The sequence below is a fragment of the Calliphora vicina genome, chromosome 2, assembly GCF_958450345.1.
Source record: "Calliphora vicina chromosome 2, idCalVici1.1, whole genome shotgun sequence".
In the NCBI taxonomy this organism is placed as follows: domain Eukaryota; kingdom Metazoa; phylum Arthropoda; class Insecta; order Diptera; family Calliphoridae; genus Calliphora; species Calliphora vicina.
Window position 1 is genome coordinate 55,457,813 of NC_088781.1, and position 17,360 is coordinate 55,475,172.

A 17,360-nucleotide genomic window follows, 5' to 3' on the forward strand; every position below is an offset into this window, starting at 1 on the left:
TTCGGGGTATGACAGGATTTGAAGACGGGTTACTAGGGGTACACCGCAGGGTGTAGTATTGTCTCCCATGTTATGTTTACTAGCGCTCTGTGGTTCCAAATCAAAATCTAGGTGGACAAAATAATTTTTTGCTCTTTTTATATAGAATTGGTATCTCCGATTCCAAAAAAAGAATGTTTAAAAGATCAATATAAAGTTACAGTAGGGTCTAGATATACATATAAAACTCATTAATAAAAAATTTTAAAAAATACGTTTTCATGTGTTTCTGAAAGTAAATTTTTAAAAAGATCTGTATTTACTATATTTCAAGTTACAGTAGGGTCTAGATATATAAAATTCAATAATAAATAAAGAAATCGATATATGAAAAACAGAAATCAAGACCACGTAACACTTCGTAGATGAAACGCTGGAATGTTTGGGCAGCATTACAGAGACCGAATGTCATTCGAGTGAATTCAAATAACCCGAATGGAGTTATGATGGCTGTTTTAGGAATATCACTCTCCCCAACGGGTATCTGAAAATACGCCTTAACCAAGTCAATTTTAGAAAATATTTTCTTACCGGCAAGCATATATGCAAAATCTTGGATATGTGGAACGGGGTAACGGTCGGGAACTGTTATTTTGTTAAGAGCCCTGTAACAGGGTCGCCACATATCGTTTCCTTTCGGCACCATATGAAGAGGGCTTGGCCACGAGCTTTTAGATGGTCAGCAAATACCTAGATTGAGCATATATTCAAATTCTTGTTTGGCAATTTTAAATTTTTCTGGAAATAATCTACGCGTTTTTGCATACACCTGCGATCCAGTTGTTTCAATGTGATGAGTTACTGCATGTTTATTGCTAGGTATTGTGACATCTACGAATTCCATAAGGACTCTTCGTCGTAGACCAATTTTGCAGTTGATTATTTTCTTACCATATGTTCTAATTTTTGTGTTGTTGGCAGCATAAAGGACAAATGTATTTGGGGTTTTTGATTTTTCTTCATCTGTGGCGGGAAATACTGATATGTCAGCACCAGTATCAATTGTCTTGAATGAACAGGCGACTTATATGTTGGCTAACTTCACCCGTCACCGTAGGAAAAGTGCCTAGTTGTTTTCCGATAATTTATAGGAACATGGTGAGCGACATTTGGTCGCTCGATACCTAAATTTATGATGATACCAACAAAATGATTTTTCGGATGGAGAACGAGTTCGATTTCTTGACAAATTCCTTGAAGAACTTCTATTTCGACGGTGATTATCAATTGATAGAGCATCTATATTGGAAAATATTTCTTGAATTGTATTTTCTAGGTTTGAGATTCGTTCATCATTATTTACAGAAACAGCGTTGATTGTGGGGTCAGACTGGTCATGAATTTTATCAGCTATTAAGCACAATTTATCGATTGTATCATTGCTAACCGATAATATTGCCTTTGTTGTATTTGGAAGACGTTGAATCCACAATGTCTTGAGTAAATCTTCAGAAACTTTGCCCGAAGCTAATGCACGCATTTCTCGTAAAAGTGCGGATGGTTTTTTATCGCCAACACTTATGTTTTCCAAAAGTTGACGAAGTCTTTTCTCTTCGGATTCAATAAATTCATTTAACAGGGAACATTTAAGAGTTTCATATTTGTTTTCTGCTGGGGGCGCTTCAACGATATGACTAACATGATTTAGGATGTTGCTCTCTATAGATCCAACCAATGTGTGGTATTTTGTTGTGTCTGACGTAATACCGGAGGTTACAAATTGAGATTCCAGTTGTCGAAACCAAAGTTTAGGATTTTGACGCCAAAAAGGAGGTACGCGAACAGTAACTCGAGATACTTCGGTTGGAATTAATGATGAGGCAGATCCCAATTCTTCAGAAGTTGCCATTTTTAAACAATTAAATTTTTGTCGGGGGTCACCAATGTGGATGTGTTTATTTAAAAAATTAAAATCCAATTAAATTTGTTTTAAAAATCAAAAAACAAAAAGTCAAAACAAAATCAATGAAAACTTAATTATTTTAAAATAAAAAATTCAAAGATGGAAAACCTATGTTCCTAAAGGGAAGTACGGGGAAATATATTGTATATGGGGGATTTCATGACAAACTTTTAAATCCAAAGTCTTCCGATCGGAATGAAATTTGTACCTAGATTAGTCCTATTGGATAGTAATTCAGACACAATTTTTCAACAAGATCTGTCAAGAAATTTCTGAAAAAATTTTACATTTTGACCAAACAGATTTTTTCTCTCAACGATGTAACATATTACCTAGTTTTCTTAGCAAAATTTGTCCCTAATAGTTTAGATTGCTATTTCTTGAATCTTTCGAGAAAAATAAATAAAAATGTTTGACATTATTTGCAAAATCAAAAACTTTTTTGACTTTTTTTCAAAATGGGCCCTTCTTTTCTCAAAATAAAGCTCTTTAGGTCTTTTCCTTGAAGAGCTTATTGGACGCTTAGTGGGATGCGAGTTGGATATCTATCAAAATAAATGTTTTGCAACTCAAGACACACAATTTAACCAATTGATTTCTCTCTGCACTACAAAATATATAAATTGAATGTCTCCAATTTAATGACAAATTGCTTAACTGCTGGATTGTAATAACTCATAAACACAAGAAAGCAAAAAAGTGTTTTTATTTGTGCAATTCATATTTGGGACATTTTTTCTTTAAATCGTTCGTTTATAAAAAATTTAGAAAAAAATATTAAAAGGTGTAAATAATTAATTGTTAATTAATTAATTCATTTGAGGATCTGTGATGCCCTGCGGAAATAACTAAGTACCTACGTAAATATATGACTCAAAGGTGCTGGAGTAGTTAGGTGAAATGTTCTTGTTCAAAAAGCTCAAACATTTAAATCCTTTTAACTGTTTTTTTTTGTGTAGTGTTGCTGTTTTATTTGTAACTTTTAAATGCGTGTTGATTTATTAATGTTGAAAGCGTGGCAAAACATAATGTTTTTCATCCTGCCATAAATTGCTTGTTGTAATCAGTTGGTGTTTTTTTGTTTGTTTGTGTTTGATGCTTTTTTTAAATATGCTTTAACTGTTTTCCCTTTCCTTGAAACGGTTTCTTTGGCGAGTAATAATGTTATTGTGTCTGTGTATTTGTTGAATGGCTATGGAACCATTGAAATGATTGTAGAGGATTCGCTTTAATGTGTGTCGGTTTCCTTTAGGGTTTTGGTTTTTTTTTTATTATTTTTCTATTTTAGTTGTAAAATTTATTTTGAAATTATGTTGCTGTTTTTGTAGTTGTTGTTGTTGTTAAGTATTCATAATTTTCTTTTTGGCTGATTTATAAAACTGTTTCCCTTTTTTTCTGTGTGTTTTGTTGCTTCTTGAAAATATTTTTAATGATTATTTTATGTTTGCAGATTTTTTTTTTTTTGCTTTCTCTTTCTTTTTTTTTAAACATTTCGTATTTCGCTTTGGGTGTTGGTTTTCATAGTAGCAGTAGCAGTGATGGGATTTTTATATTTTTATTTAGTGCCAATTTGATGTCTAAAATGTGACAAAAGGGTACCAATAGTGCCAATATTATATTTTTATTCGTATTCGAATAATTTTTCGCATTTATTTTTTTTCAAATTTATTCAAAGTATTGCCCATTGTTAGCTATGACCTTTTCCCAAAGTGAAGCGTATTCCAGAGGGAGCGTTCTGCATCGATCGAGACAAATGGTAGTCGGACGGGGCACGATCTGGACTATAAAAAGGGTGAGGCAAAACTGCCCCCCACTTCTTTCTAAATAGTTTTTCACAGATATTGTAACATGTGGGCTAGAGTTTTCATGATGGAATATTTCGGTTTCATATCTCACCGCATATTCTGAGGGCTTTTCTGTCACAAACGAATCAGTTGCGTTGGGTAGAGGTTCGCTAGATAAGACCCTTTTGTTACCACCAAATACAGAGAATTACCTTAGCGACATGGATATTTGGCTTTGGTGTCGATTCGTCTGGTTGTCCGGGCCTAAAATACGATCTCTTACGCTTCGTGTTATCGCAATGGATCTATTTTTCATCGCACGTAATGATTCGGTGCAAAAATTATTATCTTTTATATCGTTCAAGCAGCATTTCAAACATACTGTTACGTTTTAACCTTTTCAAAACGTTGGTTTATTTCCTTAAAATAAACCGTATACTTTTGATTGCAAATAAAAGCCGTTTAGTGGTTTAAAAATTGTAACAACTCTTTATTTATTTAAAATGTAAAATAACCACTTGAAAAATACAGCACACTTTAAGGCACTCAGTTGAAGTTTATTCGAAAAGCGTCTCTGATAAACTCACTAACGACTGCAACCTCTGCCACTATTTATAACACTGCCATCTGCACTCTAGATTGCTCTTTAACTGTCAAAGCTCGTATATTCTAGAGCTTTCTAATACATACACCATCTTTGGTGTACTTTCTACAATGTTCATTAACTGAATATTCGAATTCGAATATACGGTCGCAGCAAACAGCGTTGCCATACTTACGATCAATGGTCAACTGAAAGCATTTATTCAATACAAAATTCTCTTTCAAGGTCTCTCGTCATCAATTCGTATGGTATCCAATTTCCTTGGTTTTGGATCAAACCTGCTGCTCGCAAACGTTATTAAATTGCAGCATGAGTGTTGAGTTTTACAACAATCTTCATGGAGTAATGCCGACAATTCTTGGTCTTCAAACTTTTTTGGCTGGCCAGGGTGATCTTTGTTTATAGTATAAAAAGTACCAAAACTGTATCAACCATGCCCAGTTGCCGTTTTAAAGTGTAGTAATGCCAAAAATGGTGCAATTGTGTCACACATCCCATCACTGAGCAGCAGCATGAGCTTCAGTTTTTATTCCATAAATTCTTTTGCGTCAACTTAATAGTTTCATTTTTTTTATTTTATTTGTAGTTGTTTTGTTGTTGCTGTTGTTTCATTATGGCATTTATGACTTTTGGCGGAAAACTGAAATAATTCTTCATCGTATTACTGTTGCATTTAACTTCGTTTTAAACAATTTATTTTATATTTATGTAAGCGTTATGAACATTGTAAATTTATTTCAACCGTTGTAAGTCAGGTGATTTAATTTTTTAACAAAAGAATGTTGGAAATATGTAGAAAATGGCATTCTCATGCGTTTACATAATAAAAACAATTAATTATTAATTAATTATACGACATGGTGTACGAAGAACACGTTTAATTCAATTGTAAGATGCATATTGCAAACAAATATAATTACATAATATAGAGAAGGATCCAATATAATTATATACTATAGAGAAGGATCCAAGCCTTCCGAGAATGTAAAATGTAACCATCCTCTTGGTATACAGCGAGAGCTACAGGAATCCTAATGGAGTTGAAAATTGGCCAAAAAATAACTTATTTTGTATAACTTATAAATTTGGATCACACAGCTTTTTTCAAAATATATTGATGATGTCCCATTGTGCACTACTCAATTACTTACAGATAATTTCAATTAATATACAACTTAATCTATTTTTCTTTTGAAACTCTTACTCATTGTTTTTATTTAATTTGAATGTAAAGTAGATTTCAAAGAATTCCCTTTAATGTTACTATCTAATTCTTCATTACAATTCTGTTTGAAATAATTTTTGTTAATAGCGAATTCGAGCCAATTTGAACGTTTTTCAACCGTCAACATAATTAATCATTTATTTAAATTTGACACTTTATAGCCGATTTCCATAGAAATACAAAACAATGTAAATATTAGCTAAATAAAATGTTGCCTAGCGAACTTGAATTTTAACAATTTCCAGGAATATGTAATACATTAAATGTGTGGCACTTAAATTGATGTTAAAGTTGAATCGTGTAAATTATACGTGTTAAAGGTATTTTAAATAATTTACATACATAAACATATAATTTACATACCTAAACATTCAGTCATATTTTTAATTTTAAATAATTATTTAAATGACTAGACTATGACTAGACTATGACTAGACTATGACTAGACTATGACTAGACTATGACTAGACTATGACTAGACTATGACTAGACTATGACTAGACTATGACTAGACTATGACTAGACTATGACTAGACTATGACTAGACTATGACTAGACTATGACTAGACTATGACTAGACTATGACTAGACTATGACTAGACTATGACTAGACTATGACTAGACTATGACTAGACTATGACTAGACTATGACTAGACTATGACTAGACTATGACTAGACTATGACTAGACTATGACTAGACTATGACTAGACTATGACTAGACTATGACTAGACTATGACTAGACTATGACTAGACTATGACTAGACTATGACTAGACTATGACTAGACTATGACTAGACTATGACTAGACTATGACTAGACTATGACTAGACTATGACTAGACTATGACTAGACTATGACTAGACTATGACTAGACTATGACTAGACTATGACTAGACTATGACTAGACTATGACTAGACTATGACTAGACTATGACTAGACTATGACTAGACTATGACTAGACTATGACTAGACTATGACTAGACTATGACTAGACTATGACTAGACTATGACTAGACTATGACTAGACTATGACTAGACTATGACTAGACTATGACTAGACTATGACTAGACTATGACTAGACTATGACTAGACTATGACTAGACTATGACTAGACTATGACTAGACTATGACTAGACTATGACTAGACTATGACTAGACTATGACTAGACTATGACTAGACTATGACTAGACTATGACTAGACTATGACTAGACTATGACTAGACTATGACTAGACTATGACTAGACTATGACTAGACTATGACTAGACTATGACTAGACTATGACTAGACTATGACTAGACTATGACTAGACTATGACTAGACTATGACTAGACTATGACTAGACTATGACTAGACTATGACTAGACTATGACTAGACTATGACTAGACTATGACTAGACTATGACTAGACTATGACTAGACTATGACTAGACTATGACTAGACTATGACTAGACTATGACTAGACTATGACTAGACTATGACTAGACTATGACTAGACTATGACTAGACTATGACTAGACTATGACTAGACTATGACTAGACTATGACTAGACTATGACTAGACTATGACTAGACTATGACTAGACTATGACTAGACTATGACTAGACTATGACTAGACTATGACTAGACTATGACTAGACTATGACTAGACTATGACTAGACTATGACTAGACTATGACTAGACTATGACTAGACTATGACTAGACTATGACTAGACTATGACTAGACTATGACTAGACTATGACTAGACTATGACTAGACTATGACTAGACTATGACTAGACTATGACTAGACTATGACTAGACTATGACTAGACTATGACTAGACTATGACTAGACTATGACTAGACTATGACTAGACTATGACTAGACTATGACTAGACTATGACTAGACTATGACTAGACTATGACTAGACTATGACTAGACTATGACTAGACTATGACTAGACTATGACTAGACTATGACTAGACTATGACTAGACTATGACTAGACTATGACTAGACTATGACTAGACTATGACTAGACTATGACTAGACTATGACTAGACTATGACTAGACTATGACTAGACTATGACTAGACTATGACTAGACTATGACTAGACTATGACTAGACTATGACTAGACTATGACTAGACTATGACTAGACTATGACTAGACTATGACTAGACTATGACTAGACTATGACTAGACTATGACTAGACTATGACTAGACTATGACTAGACTATGACTAGACTATGACTAGACTATGACTAGACTATGACTAGACTATGACTAGACTATGACTAGACTATGACTAGACTATGACTAGACTATGACTAGACTATGACTAGACTATGACTAGACTATGACTAGACTATGACTAGACTATGACTAGACTATGACTAGACTATGACTAGACTATGACTAGACTATGACTAGACTATGACTAGACTATGACTAGACTATGACTAGACTATGACTAGACTATGACTAGACTATGACTAGACTATGACTAGACTATGACTAGACTATGACTAGACTATGACTAGACTATGACTAGACTATGACTAGACTATGACTAGACTATGACTAGACTATGACTAGACTATGACTAGACTATGACTAGACTATGACTAGACTATGACTAGACTATGACTAGACTATGACTAGACTATGACTAGACTATGACTAGACTATGACTAGACTATGACTAGACTATGACTAGACTATGACTAGACTATGACTAGACTATGACTAGACTATGACTAGACTATGACTAGACTATGACTAGACTATGACTAGACTATGACTAGACTATGACTAGACTATGACTAGACTATGACTAGACTATGACTAGACTATGACTAGACTATGACTAGACTATGACTAGACTATGACTAGACTATGACTAGACTATGACTAGACTATGACTAGACTATGACTAGACTATGACTAGACTATGACTAGACTATGACTAGACTATGACTAGACTATGACTAGACTATGACTAGACTATGACTAGACTATGACTAGACTATGACTAGACTATGACTAGACTATGACTAGACTATGACTAGACTATGACTAGACTATGACTAGACTATGACTAGACTATGACTAGACTATGACTAGACTATGACTAGACTATGACTAGACTATGACTAGACTATGACTAGACTATGACTAGACTATGACTAGACTATGACTAGACTATGACTAGACTATGACTAGACTATGACTAGACTATGACTAGACTATGACTAGACTATGACTAGACTATGACTAGACTATGACTAGACTATGACTAGACTATGACTAGACTATGACTAGACTATGACTAGACTATGACTAGACTATGACTAGACTATGACTAGACTATGACTAGACTATGACTAGACTATGACTAGACTATGACTAGACTATGACTAGACTATGACTAGACTATGACTAGACTATGACTAGACTATGACTAGACTATGACTAGACTATGACTAGACTATGACTAGACTATGACTAGACTATGACTAGACTATGACTAGACTATGACTAGACTATGACTAGACTATGACTAGACTATGACTAGACTATGACTAGACTATGACTAGACTATGACTAGACTATGACTAGACTATGACTAGGCTATGACTAGACTATGACTAGACTATGACTAGACTATGACTAGACTATGACTAGACTATGACTAGGCTATGACTAGACTATGACTAGACTATGACTAGGCTATGACTAGACTATGACTAGACTATGACTAGACTATGACTAGGCTATGACTAGACTATGACTAGACTATGACTAGGCTATGACTAGACTATGACTAGACTATGACTAGACTATGACTAGACTATGACTAGACTATGACTAGACTATGACTAGACTATGACTAGACTAGACTATGACTAGACTATGACTAGACTATGACTAGACTATGACTAGACTAGACTATGACTAGACTATGACTAGACTATGACTAGACTATGACTTGACTAGACTATGACTAGACTATGACTAGACTATGACTAGACTATGACTAGACTATGACTATGACTAGACTATGACTAGACTATGACTAGACTATGACTAGACTATGACTAGACTATGACTAGACTATGACTAGACTATGACTAGACTATGACTAGACTATGACTAGACTATGACTAGACTATGACTAGACTATGACTAGACTATGACTAGACTATGACTAGACTATGACTAGACTATGACTAGACTATGACTAGACTATGACTAGACTATGACTAGACTATGACTAGACTATGACTAGACTATGACTAGACTATGACTAGACTATGACTAGACTATGACTAGACTATGACTAGACTATGACTAGACTATGACTAGACTATGACTAGACTATGACTAGACTATGACTAGACTATGACTAGACTATGACTAGACTATGACTAGACTATGACTAGACTATGACTAGACTATGACTAGACTATGACTAGACTATGACTAGACTATGACTAGACTATGACTAGACTATGACTAGACTATGACTAGACTATGACTAGACTATGACTAGACTATGACTAGACTATGACTAGACTATGACTAGACTATGACTAGACTATGACTAGACTATGACTAGACTATGACTAGACTATGACTAGACTATGACTAGACTATGACTAGACTATGACTAGACTATGACTAGACTATGACTAGACTATGACTAGACTATGACTAGACTATGACTAGACTATGACTAGACTATGACTAGACTATGACTAGACTATGACTAGACTATGACTAGACTATGACTAGACTATGACTAGACTATGACTAGACTATGACTAGACTATGACTAGACTTACATTATGACTAAAAAAGGACATTTACACTAAATTAACACTGCTAAATGCATGAAATATTATTCACTGAATTCTCACTTTATTGTTTGGAAAAGCTTTTTTGAATTTTGCTAGGATATTAAAGGATTACATTACAACGGTTAACTTAAATACATTTATGGAATTTTTGTTGTGCAAATTTGAAAAAAGCTTCATAATGAATTTAAATACAGAAAATGTAATTATTTTAAGTTACATTCACATTGACCAAATATTTTACCTCTATAAATTTGTGGATAGATTTCATACCAGGAACCATAGTTCGAGGATTTTATTATGAGAAATTTAAATATTTGAAAAAAGGAGATAAAGTCAAAAAAAAAAATGAACATAAGTGCCATCTGCTGGCACTCAAAATTTGCTGCGATTCTTGAGTATTTTGGAAAAATAACATTTTTGAAATCCGGTCGCTTGAAATTAATTTTTGACAAAGTTTCTTTGAATGACCCATATAAAAAAAATGTTTAATTTATAAAAGGTATCTACATAAATAAATAATGTTTTATATATACGAAAGTCTTGTGACCTTATTTTATGATGATTGCCTAGCGAAGGGTATTATATGGTCGGACTTGAGCGACCATACTTTCATAATTGTTTTTTTTAAATCCGACAGGTTTCGAATATTTTATATTTTCTAGTAAATCGACAAGCCGGTTTCATTAGCTAAATCCGTATTCGAAAACGGTTTTTAAGAAAATTCTGTCTTTTCGAATAACCCGATAACAATACTCTACTTACTTGACACTTACAAAAATAATCAGTGCGTATGATTATTACCAAAATATTTAAAATTCATCATACGCCCCATGTAATATGAATAAAATTGTACATAAATAATATTTAGTACTAAGTACTTACACATTTAATTATTTGAATTAATTACCATTTATTTCAAATTTTGTGTGTGTCGATTTTTTTATCTGCATTGTTGTTTTTTTTATAAATATTTAATATACTTAAATGTAAATTTAAATTTTAATTACAACACACATATACTTACAGCGTGTCAGATTTATTTTTAGTCATTTTTCATTATTATAATTATTCTTATTTATTTTTATTCAATTAAACTAATTTATTTATTTTCATTTTCATTATTATTATAATTATAACTATTATTTTGTGTTTTGCTTATTAATAAACATTTATTTACTTTATATTTTCAAATATTTGTTTTGGACATACTTATTCTCAGTGGAATAATTTAAAAAAAAACCATCAAAAACATAAAAAAATATCAAAAACCAATAAACATGTTTGGCTAAAAATTGTAAAAATTTGTTTCATTAATATTAGTTTTACCTTTTTTTTATAATTATGTTAATTTGTTATTATATAATTCAATTAGAATTTTGCTTTCATCTTAATTACAAGCAAAAATTTATTTAATTTGTTCTTGTGTTATTTAATTTTCGTGTCTAAACAACATTGATATAGTAAAAAATTCGTTTCTTTGTTTTAGGTTTTTATTTTTTAAGAATTTTAGTTTTTTATTTAAGAAATGCAGATTTAAAGTATAGAATAAATAGAAACATTTTAGCAAAAGAAATATACATACATATATTTTTTTTAAATAATAAGCTCTTATTTTTAATAAAATGTGTATTTTATTAAAGATTTATAAAACAAAATGTCCATACAAAATTAGTTTTATAAAATAAAAATTCCATAATGAAACTGTTTATGAGATTTATAAGTTAAATCATTGCTTTCTTGGTTTAGAAAATAATCTAAGATGGAAATCATTGTTCTATAGAGAACATATTGACTTTAAATATTTATCACAGAATTAAAACTAAGAGGAATAGAAGTAACAGAAATAAAAAAATAGTCGAAATAAGATATGACTTGAACTTTTATTTAAAATCTAAGAGTCAATTTTAACCTTTAATCATTAGTCATAAATCTGCTTTATAGTCATAAATCTGTTTAAGTATATGATGGGAATTAACAAAATTATAAAAAGATTTGACAAATCAACCGAATTTTGAGTTGTTTTTTGGGAATTAACAAAATTATAAAAAGATTTGACAAATCAACCGAATTTTGAGTTGTTTTGAAAAAATCATTTTGAATTTGCTTCGGTCACTAAAAGCTTGGGAACAATGATGGGCTTAAGCATCTGTAGCATATAACCAAAAGAAATGTATTCTTTTCAAAAATTAGTTGGTTAAGTTCTCGCATGCTTTTCTTTTCCGGCTCTGGCTCGTCGCTATCGGGTAGGGTCCATGAACTTAACGCAAGATGAAAAAAAACCCACATAATAATAACTATTTTAATGCATGCGAATTAAACAAAAAAATGAACAGTCTTTAAACAAAATTATACGTAGTTAGCAATATTAAATTAAATTTTTGAGAAACACGAAATTTGAAATGAAATTGAGGTATTATAGCATCTAAAATTCCTGTTGCCAATAGCTGGTAAATGCAACAATATGCCCATCCCTACCTTGATCATCTACTACTATACCAAAATAAGTTTTGCTGATGATCCCTAACATAGTGGTATCGCTACTTAGCTGGTTTTGCCGAAAGAATCAAAAACTTGAAATTTTAGCAATTCATGATATTAAGTTTATTATGAAAATCAATTGGAACCATTTCATTAAAGAAAGATTTTAATTTTTACAGTTTATCTATTAATAATAACAATCTTCAAATAATTTTTACTTAGTAAATTACATTTATAATTCATTGGTGTGATTTTATTTTAGGTTTACTCGTATATAGGTATAAAAAAAATAACAACAATATAGATTGAAGTTTAAATTAAATTTAAATAAATTTAGTTTTGTTTTTAAATATATATATATTTTTAATTAGAAATTAAAAAGAATATTGTTAAGAAAAAAATTATATACATTATCAAATTGATCTTTTTACCCTGTATTGAAAGAACGAATGTGAGGAAAGCAGAATCAAAATTAGGTCAATTTAATGTAGGTCAGTTATTGAGAATAAAAGAAATAAAAAAGAACAGAGGCGTGGAAATTTAAGAAGTAAATATGTGAAGGGGTTAGATTAATTTAATAATTGAAATTTAAGAAACTCACTGAACTTTATAAAACGCAGCTATTAGGCAATTATATTCCATAAATATTGACTTTAAAAAAACTCACTTTAAAAACTATATTTATAAATATTAATAAATTTTAATTATTATTTTTCTCTTTGTTGCTTTTTCATAAATTTTTTGATAATTTTCTTTTTTTTTATATTATTATTTTTCTTATTTTTTTCTTCTTCTTCACTTCACTTCAAACACAAATTTATAATTGATCTATTTTATTTTATACATTCCAAATTCATAACTATTGGTAGGTATTATTATTTAAAATATAAATTTTCACTTTAGCACATTTTATAATTATTTATTTTTATCATTGTTAACATTAATTTATTAAAAATATTTGTTTCTATTAATTTTTGATATGCTCACAAAGTTGGTAGTGATAATTAACTAACTACAAAATATATAAATTAATGAGATGACACTTACATTTGTCGTAATGAATCCATCGTTGAATGGCCATTCAGCAATGCCTAGATAATACGTTGAAGGGAGACAATTATAAATTTGATTGTTGTTGTGATTGAATCGCAATTTTTGTAATTCTTCTTTTACATATTCTGCATTACTTAAACAAAAAAAACAAATTTATCAAAAAGATTTTAGCAACATGTTTCAAAGGGTGTTAGCAACATTTGGTAATGTCCCCTGTAGGAATCCCTTTTTTACTGCTTTTACTAATCCTCCTTCAAATTAATTAAACGAGGTTAAGAAAAATTACTCAATCTGATGCTGTAGTTTGTGTAGTTTCGTTAAATAATAATTGAGAGCAAATTAGATGAAGACTAGTTGTACATCCTTAAATTTTAAACTATCTTCGTGTTGTATTGAATATTTTTATTGGATTTGTGGTATGGTGACTGGAAAATGTCTTCAGATACTGTGTTAGCCAATTTCAGAGCGATGTTCGGATTTTCTTATGGACCGTTGATGAACTTGATGTTAAAGAATATTGAGATTGTTCCAAAATAGATTAGGCCATAGATTAGAACAATAAACTTTATCTGGCAGGTTTAAAAATAGTTGATCTGGAGGTTATAAAGAGTCCAATAGACAATACTCAAATTCTAAATTTGGTGCCAAATCTGTAGTGATATTTGGATTGTATTAGCTAAATATTAAATTTAATGTATAAAAGAATTTACCCGTAGGGATGTGGCACCAAGGATTATATTGAAAAATATTTATGTATGTTTATAGGATATAAACCAAATTTATTTGGATTAGCAACTTTGATTTTATTTTGAAATTGTAATAATTCTGTGATTTGTGAAATTTTGTAAAAACACGCTGTCTGTACTTTTATTTTAAGCTATTAGCGTAATCTAATTAAGACTTGTAATAAAGAACGTGTTCAAGCTAATACGGTTCTTATATATTTTTAGCAAAAGCATTAGTCAAATTGCTTAATAAAAACAGGCGCGAACTACAAATGCTTAAGAAGTAACTAGTTACTAACATATGTTGATTTGCATCATATTTGTCGCGAGTGGTGAGAACAAATAGATATATGTACAGTGGTACAAAATAGAAAAAAAAATATTTAAATAAATTTTATGATTTTTTTTATGCGATTTTAATTTATGAGTTTTAACTACTGGTAAATTTTTATCAGAAATTTGTTCTACAATATTTTATACATAAAATATAAGAACACTAAAGCAGGTAAAATTAAAATTATTTAAATTTGTTCATAAGAATTGTTTCAAATTCTTTTAAAATGACAATTCATAAAAAAGTGATATTTATTCCATTGTTTTTGAAAACGAATAATATTTGTCATGTCAGCATCTTTACACAGTCCCCCAAACAAGATCAAATTATGGGGTTTAGGCAAATAAACACAAAAATTTGATCCAGCTGACAACAATCTTAGCCAGGTTTTATATCCTTTGCATGATATTTCCCCACATATTTGCCACTCAAATCCTCTAAATCATAATTGCAATTACCAATTTTCTTTCTAATTCTAGCCTTTACAAAAACATTATCTAGTTTGGCATTATAGCCCTTTTCAAAATTTGATTGTTTAAAATTGCGTCTATATACTTCTTGACCTTCTTTAAAGTTTGCCTTTCTAGTGCGTAAATTATATTTTCTTTCATTCCGCTGAAATTGTTTCTCCATAAGCTCTGTTGCCCTCTTCCTAATAATGTCCATTGAATCTTCCCTGGAAAAACTAACTGACCTATCTTCCAAAATACCAAGTTTCCTTAGTAATGAATATGTGAGTCCATTAGTAACCATATTCTGACCAAAAGTTAAATAGTATGGTTCAACACCTATGGATGTGTGTATACTTGAACGAAGAGCACAAGCGATATTACTCAGTACTTCATCCCAATTTCGTTGATCTGGATTAACATAAGCCCTTATGGCCGCAATGACAGAACGATTTATACGCTCCGAGGCATTTGCCTGAGGGGAGTGAACAGCTGTTAGGGTGTGAAAAATTTTATAATGGTCTAACATTTGTTTAAAGATTTTTGATTTAAACTGAACGCCGTTGTCAGATACAATCGTCTCTGGCACACCAAATATATGGAAAATGTCTTCCTCTAAATATTTACAAATCACGTCTGCAGTTAACTTTTTTACTGGTTTTAAAAATGGAAATTTGGAAAAATGGTCTAGAACGACGAAAATTCCTATGTGTCCGCTTCTTGATCGGGGGTATGGACCTAAAAAATCCACATACAATTTCTGAAATAAACGTTGTGTCATGGCTGGCTGACCCATGGGCGGACGAAGTACAAAATTTGGATGTTTCGTAGATTTGCATATTTCACACGCGTTTATGTAATCTCTAACACTGTTTACCAAACCAGGCCAAAAATAGTATTTTCTAATACGCTCAATGGTTTTATTTATACCACAATGAGCCGATAAGGGGTTATTATGGGCCATGCATAAAATGTCCTTAGTAAGCTCCCTAGGCACCCATAACTTCCAGCAAAGATCGTCGTGTAGCTGTTCGCCGGTTGCATGTTCTGTCCGTTTATAAACGTAACCATCTAGAACCTTCATGTCCGGAAACTTAGATTGATTTTCACTTATATTTATAGACAGTGCTTGGTATTCATCCGTTTCAAAATATTTCGACTGTAAGTCAATAAAAACGCCGCCATCTTCGGACAGACTGCTAACTATTAAATCGGGTTCGTCTTCGGGAGAAGTAATGATAGGATTTTCAAGAGTTGTGCGGGAAAGTGCATCTGGAACGACGTTAAGGGACCCTTTTCTGTGTTGAATTTTGAATACGAAACCTTGCAGTTTTAGTGCCCACCTCGCTAATCTTGAGCTCAAATCTGTTTGGGACATGAGCCACTTTAGTGACGCGTGATCTGTCACTATCGTAAACTCATGTCCTTCGATATAAGGCCGAAATTTTTTAACACTTAGCACAGCTGCTAAGCATTCCTGTTCGGTCACTGAGTAATTGCGTTGGGCTTTGTTGAGTTTCTTTGACATAAATGCCACAGGAACTTCATCACCCTCCGCATTTAACTGGACCAATACACTTCCTATGCCTGTTTTGCTTGCGTCACAGTGGATATAAAATGGCTTTTCAAAATCCGGACTATGCAAAACAGGTGCTGAGCTAAGTAGACACTTTAACTTTTCAAATGATGAATTTGCCTCGTCGTTCCAGATAATCTTTCTTTTATTTTTAAGCAAGTCAGTTAATGGGGTTGTTAATGAAGCGTAATTCCCTATAAATTTTCTATACCACCCCGTCATACCAAGAAACCGCCTGATTTCCTTAACTGATTGTGGTATAGGATAATCGAGAATGGCCGAAATTTTTTCTGGATCAGTTCGAATGATTCCCTTACCTATTATATGGCCTAAAT

The 17,360-nt window shown here is 31.7% G+C and overlaps 1 protein-coding gene across 1 annotated transcript; it reads right to left on the reverse strand.

Annotated features, from left to right (window-relative positions):
• Positions 1 to 1,105: 1,105 nt before the first annotated feature.
• On the reverse strand, positions 1,106 to 1,888 carry LOC135950462 (uncharacterized). The gene has a single exon (XM_065500002.1). It carries the CDS (start codon positions 1,886 to 1,888, stop codon positions 1,106 to 1,108), a length of 783 nt encoding a protein of 260 aa, XP_065356074.1.
• Positions 1,889 to 17,360: the final 15,472 nt, after the last annotated feature.

Coding starts and splice junctions, on each gene's coding strand:
- LOC135950462 (XM_065500002.1), bottom strand. CDS start 1,888: ATGGCAACTTCTGAAGAATTGGGATCTGCCTCATCATTAATTCCAACC.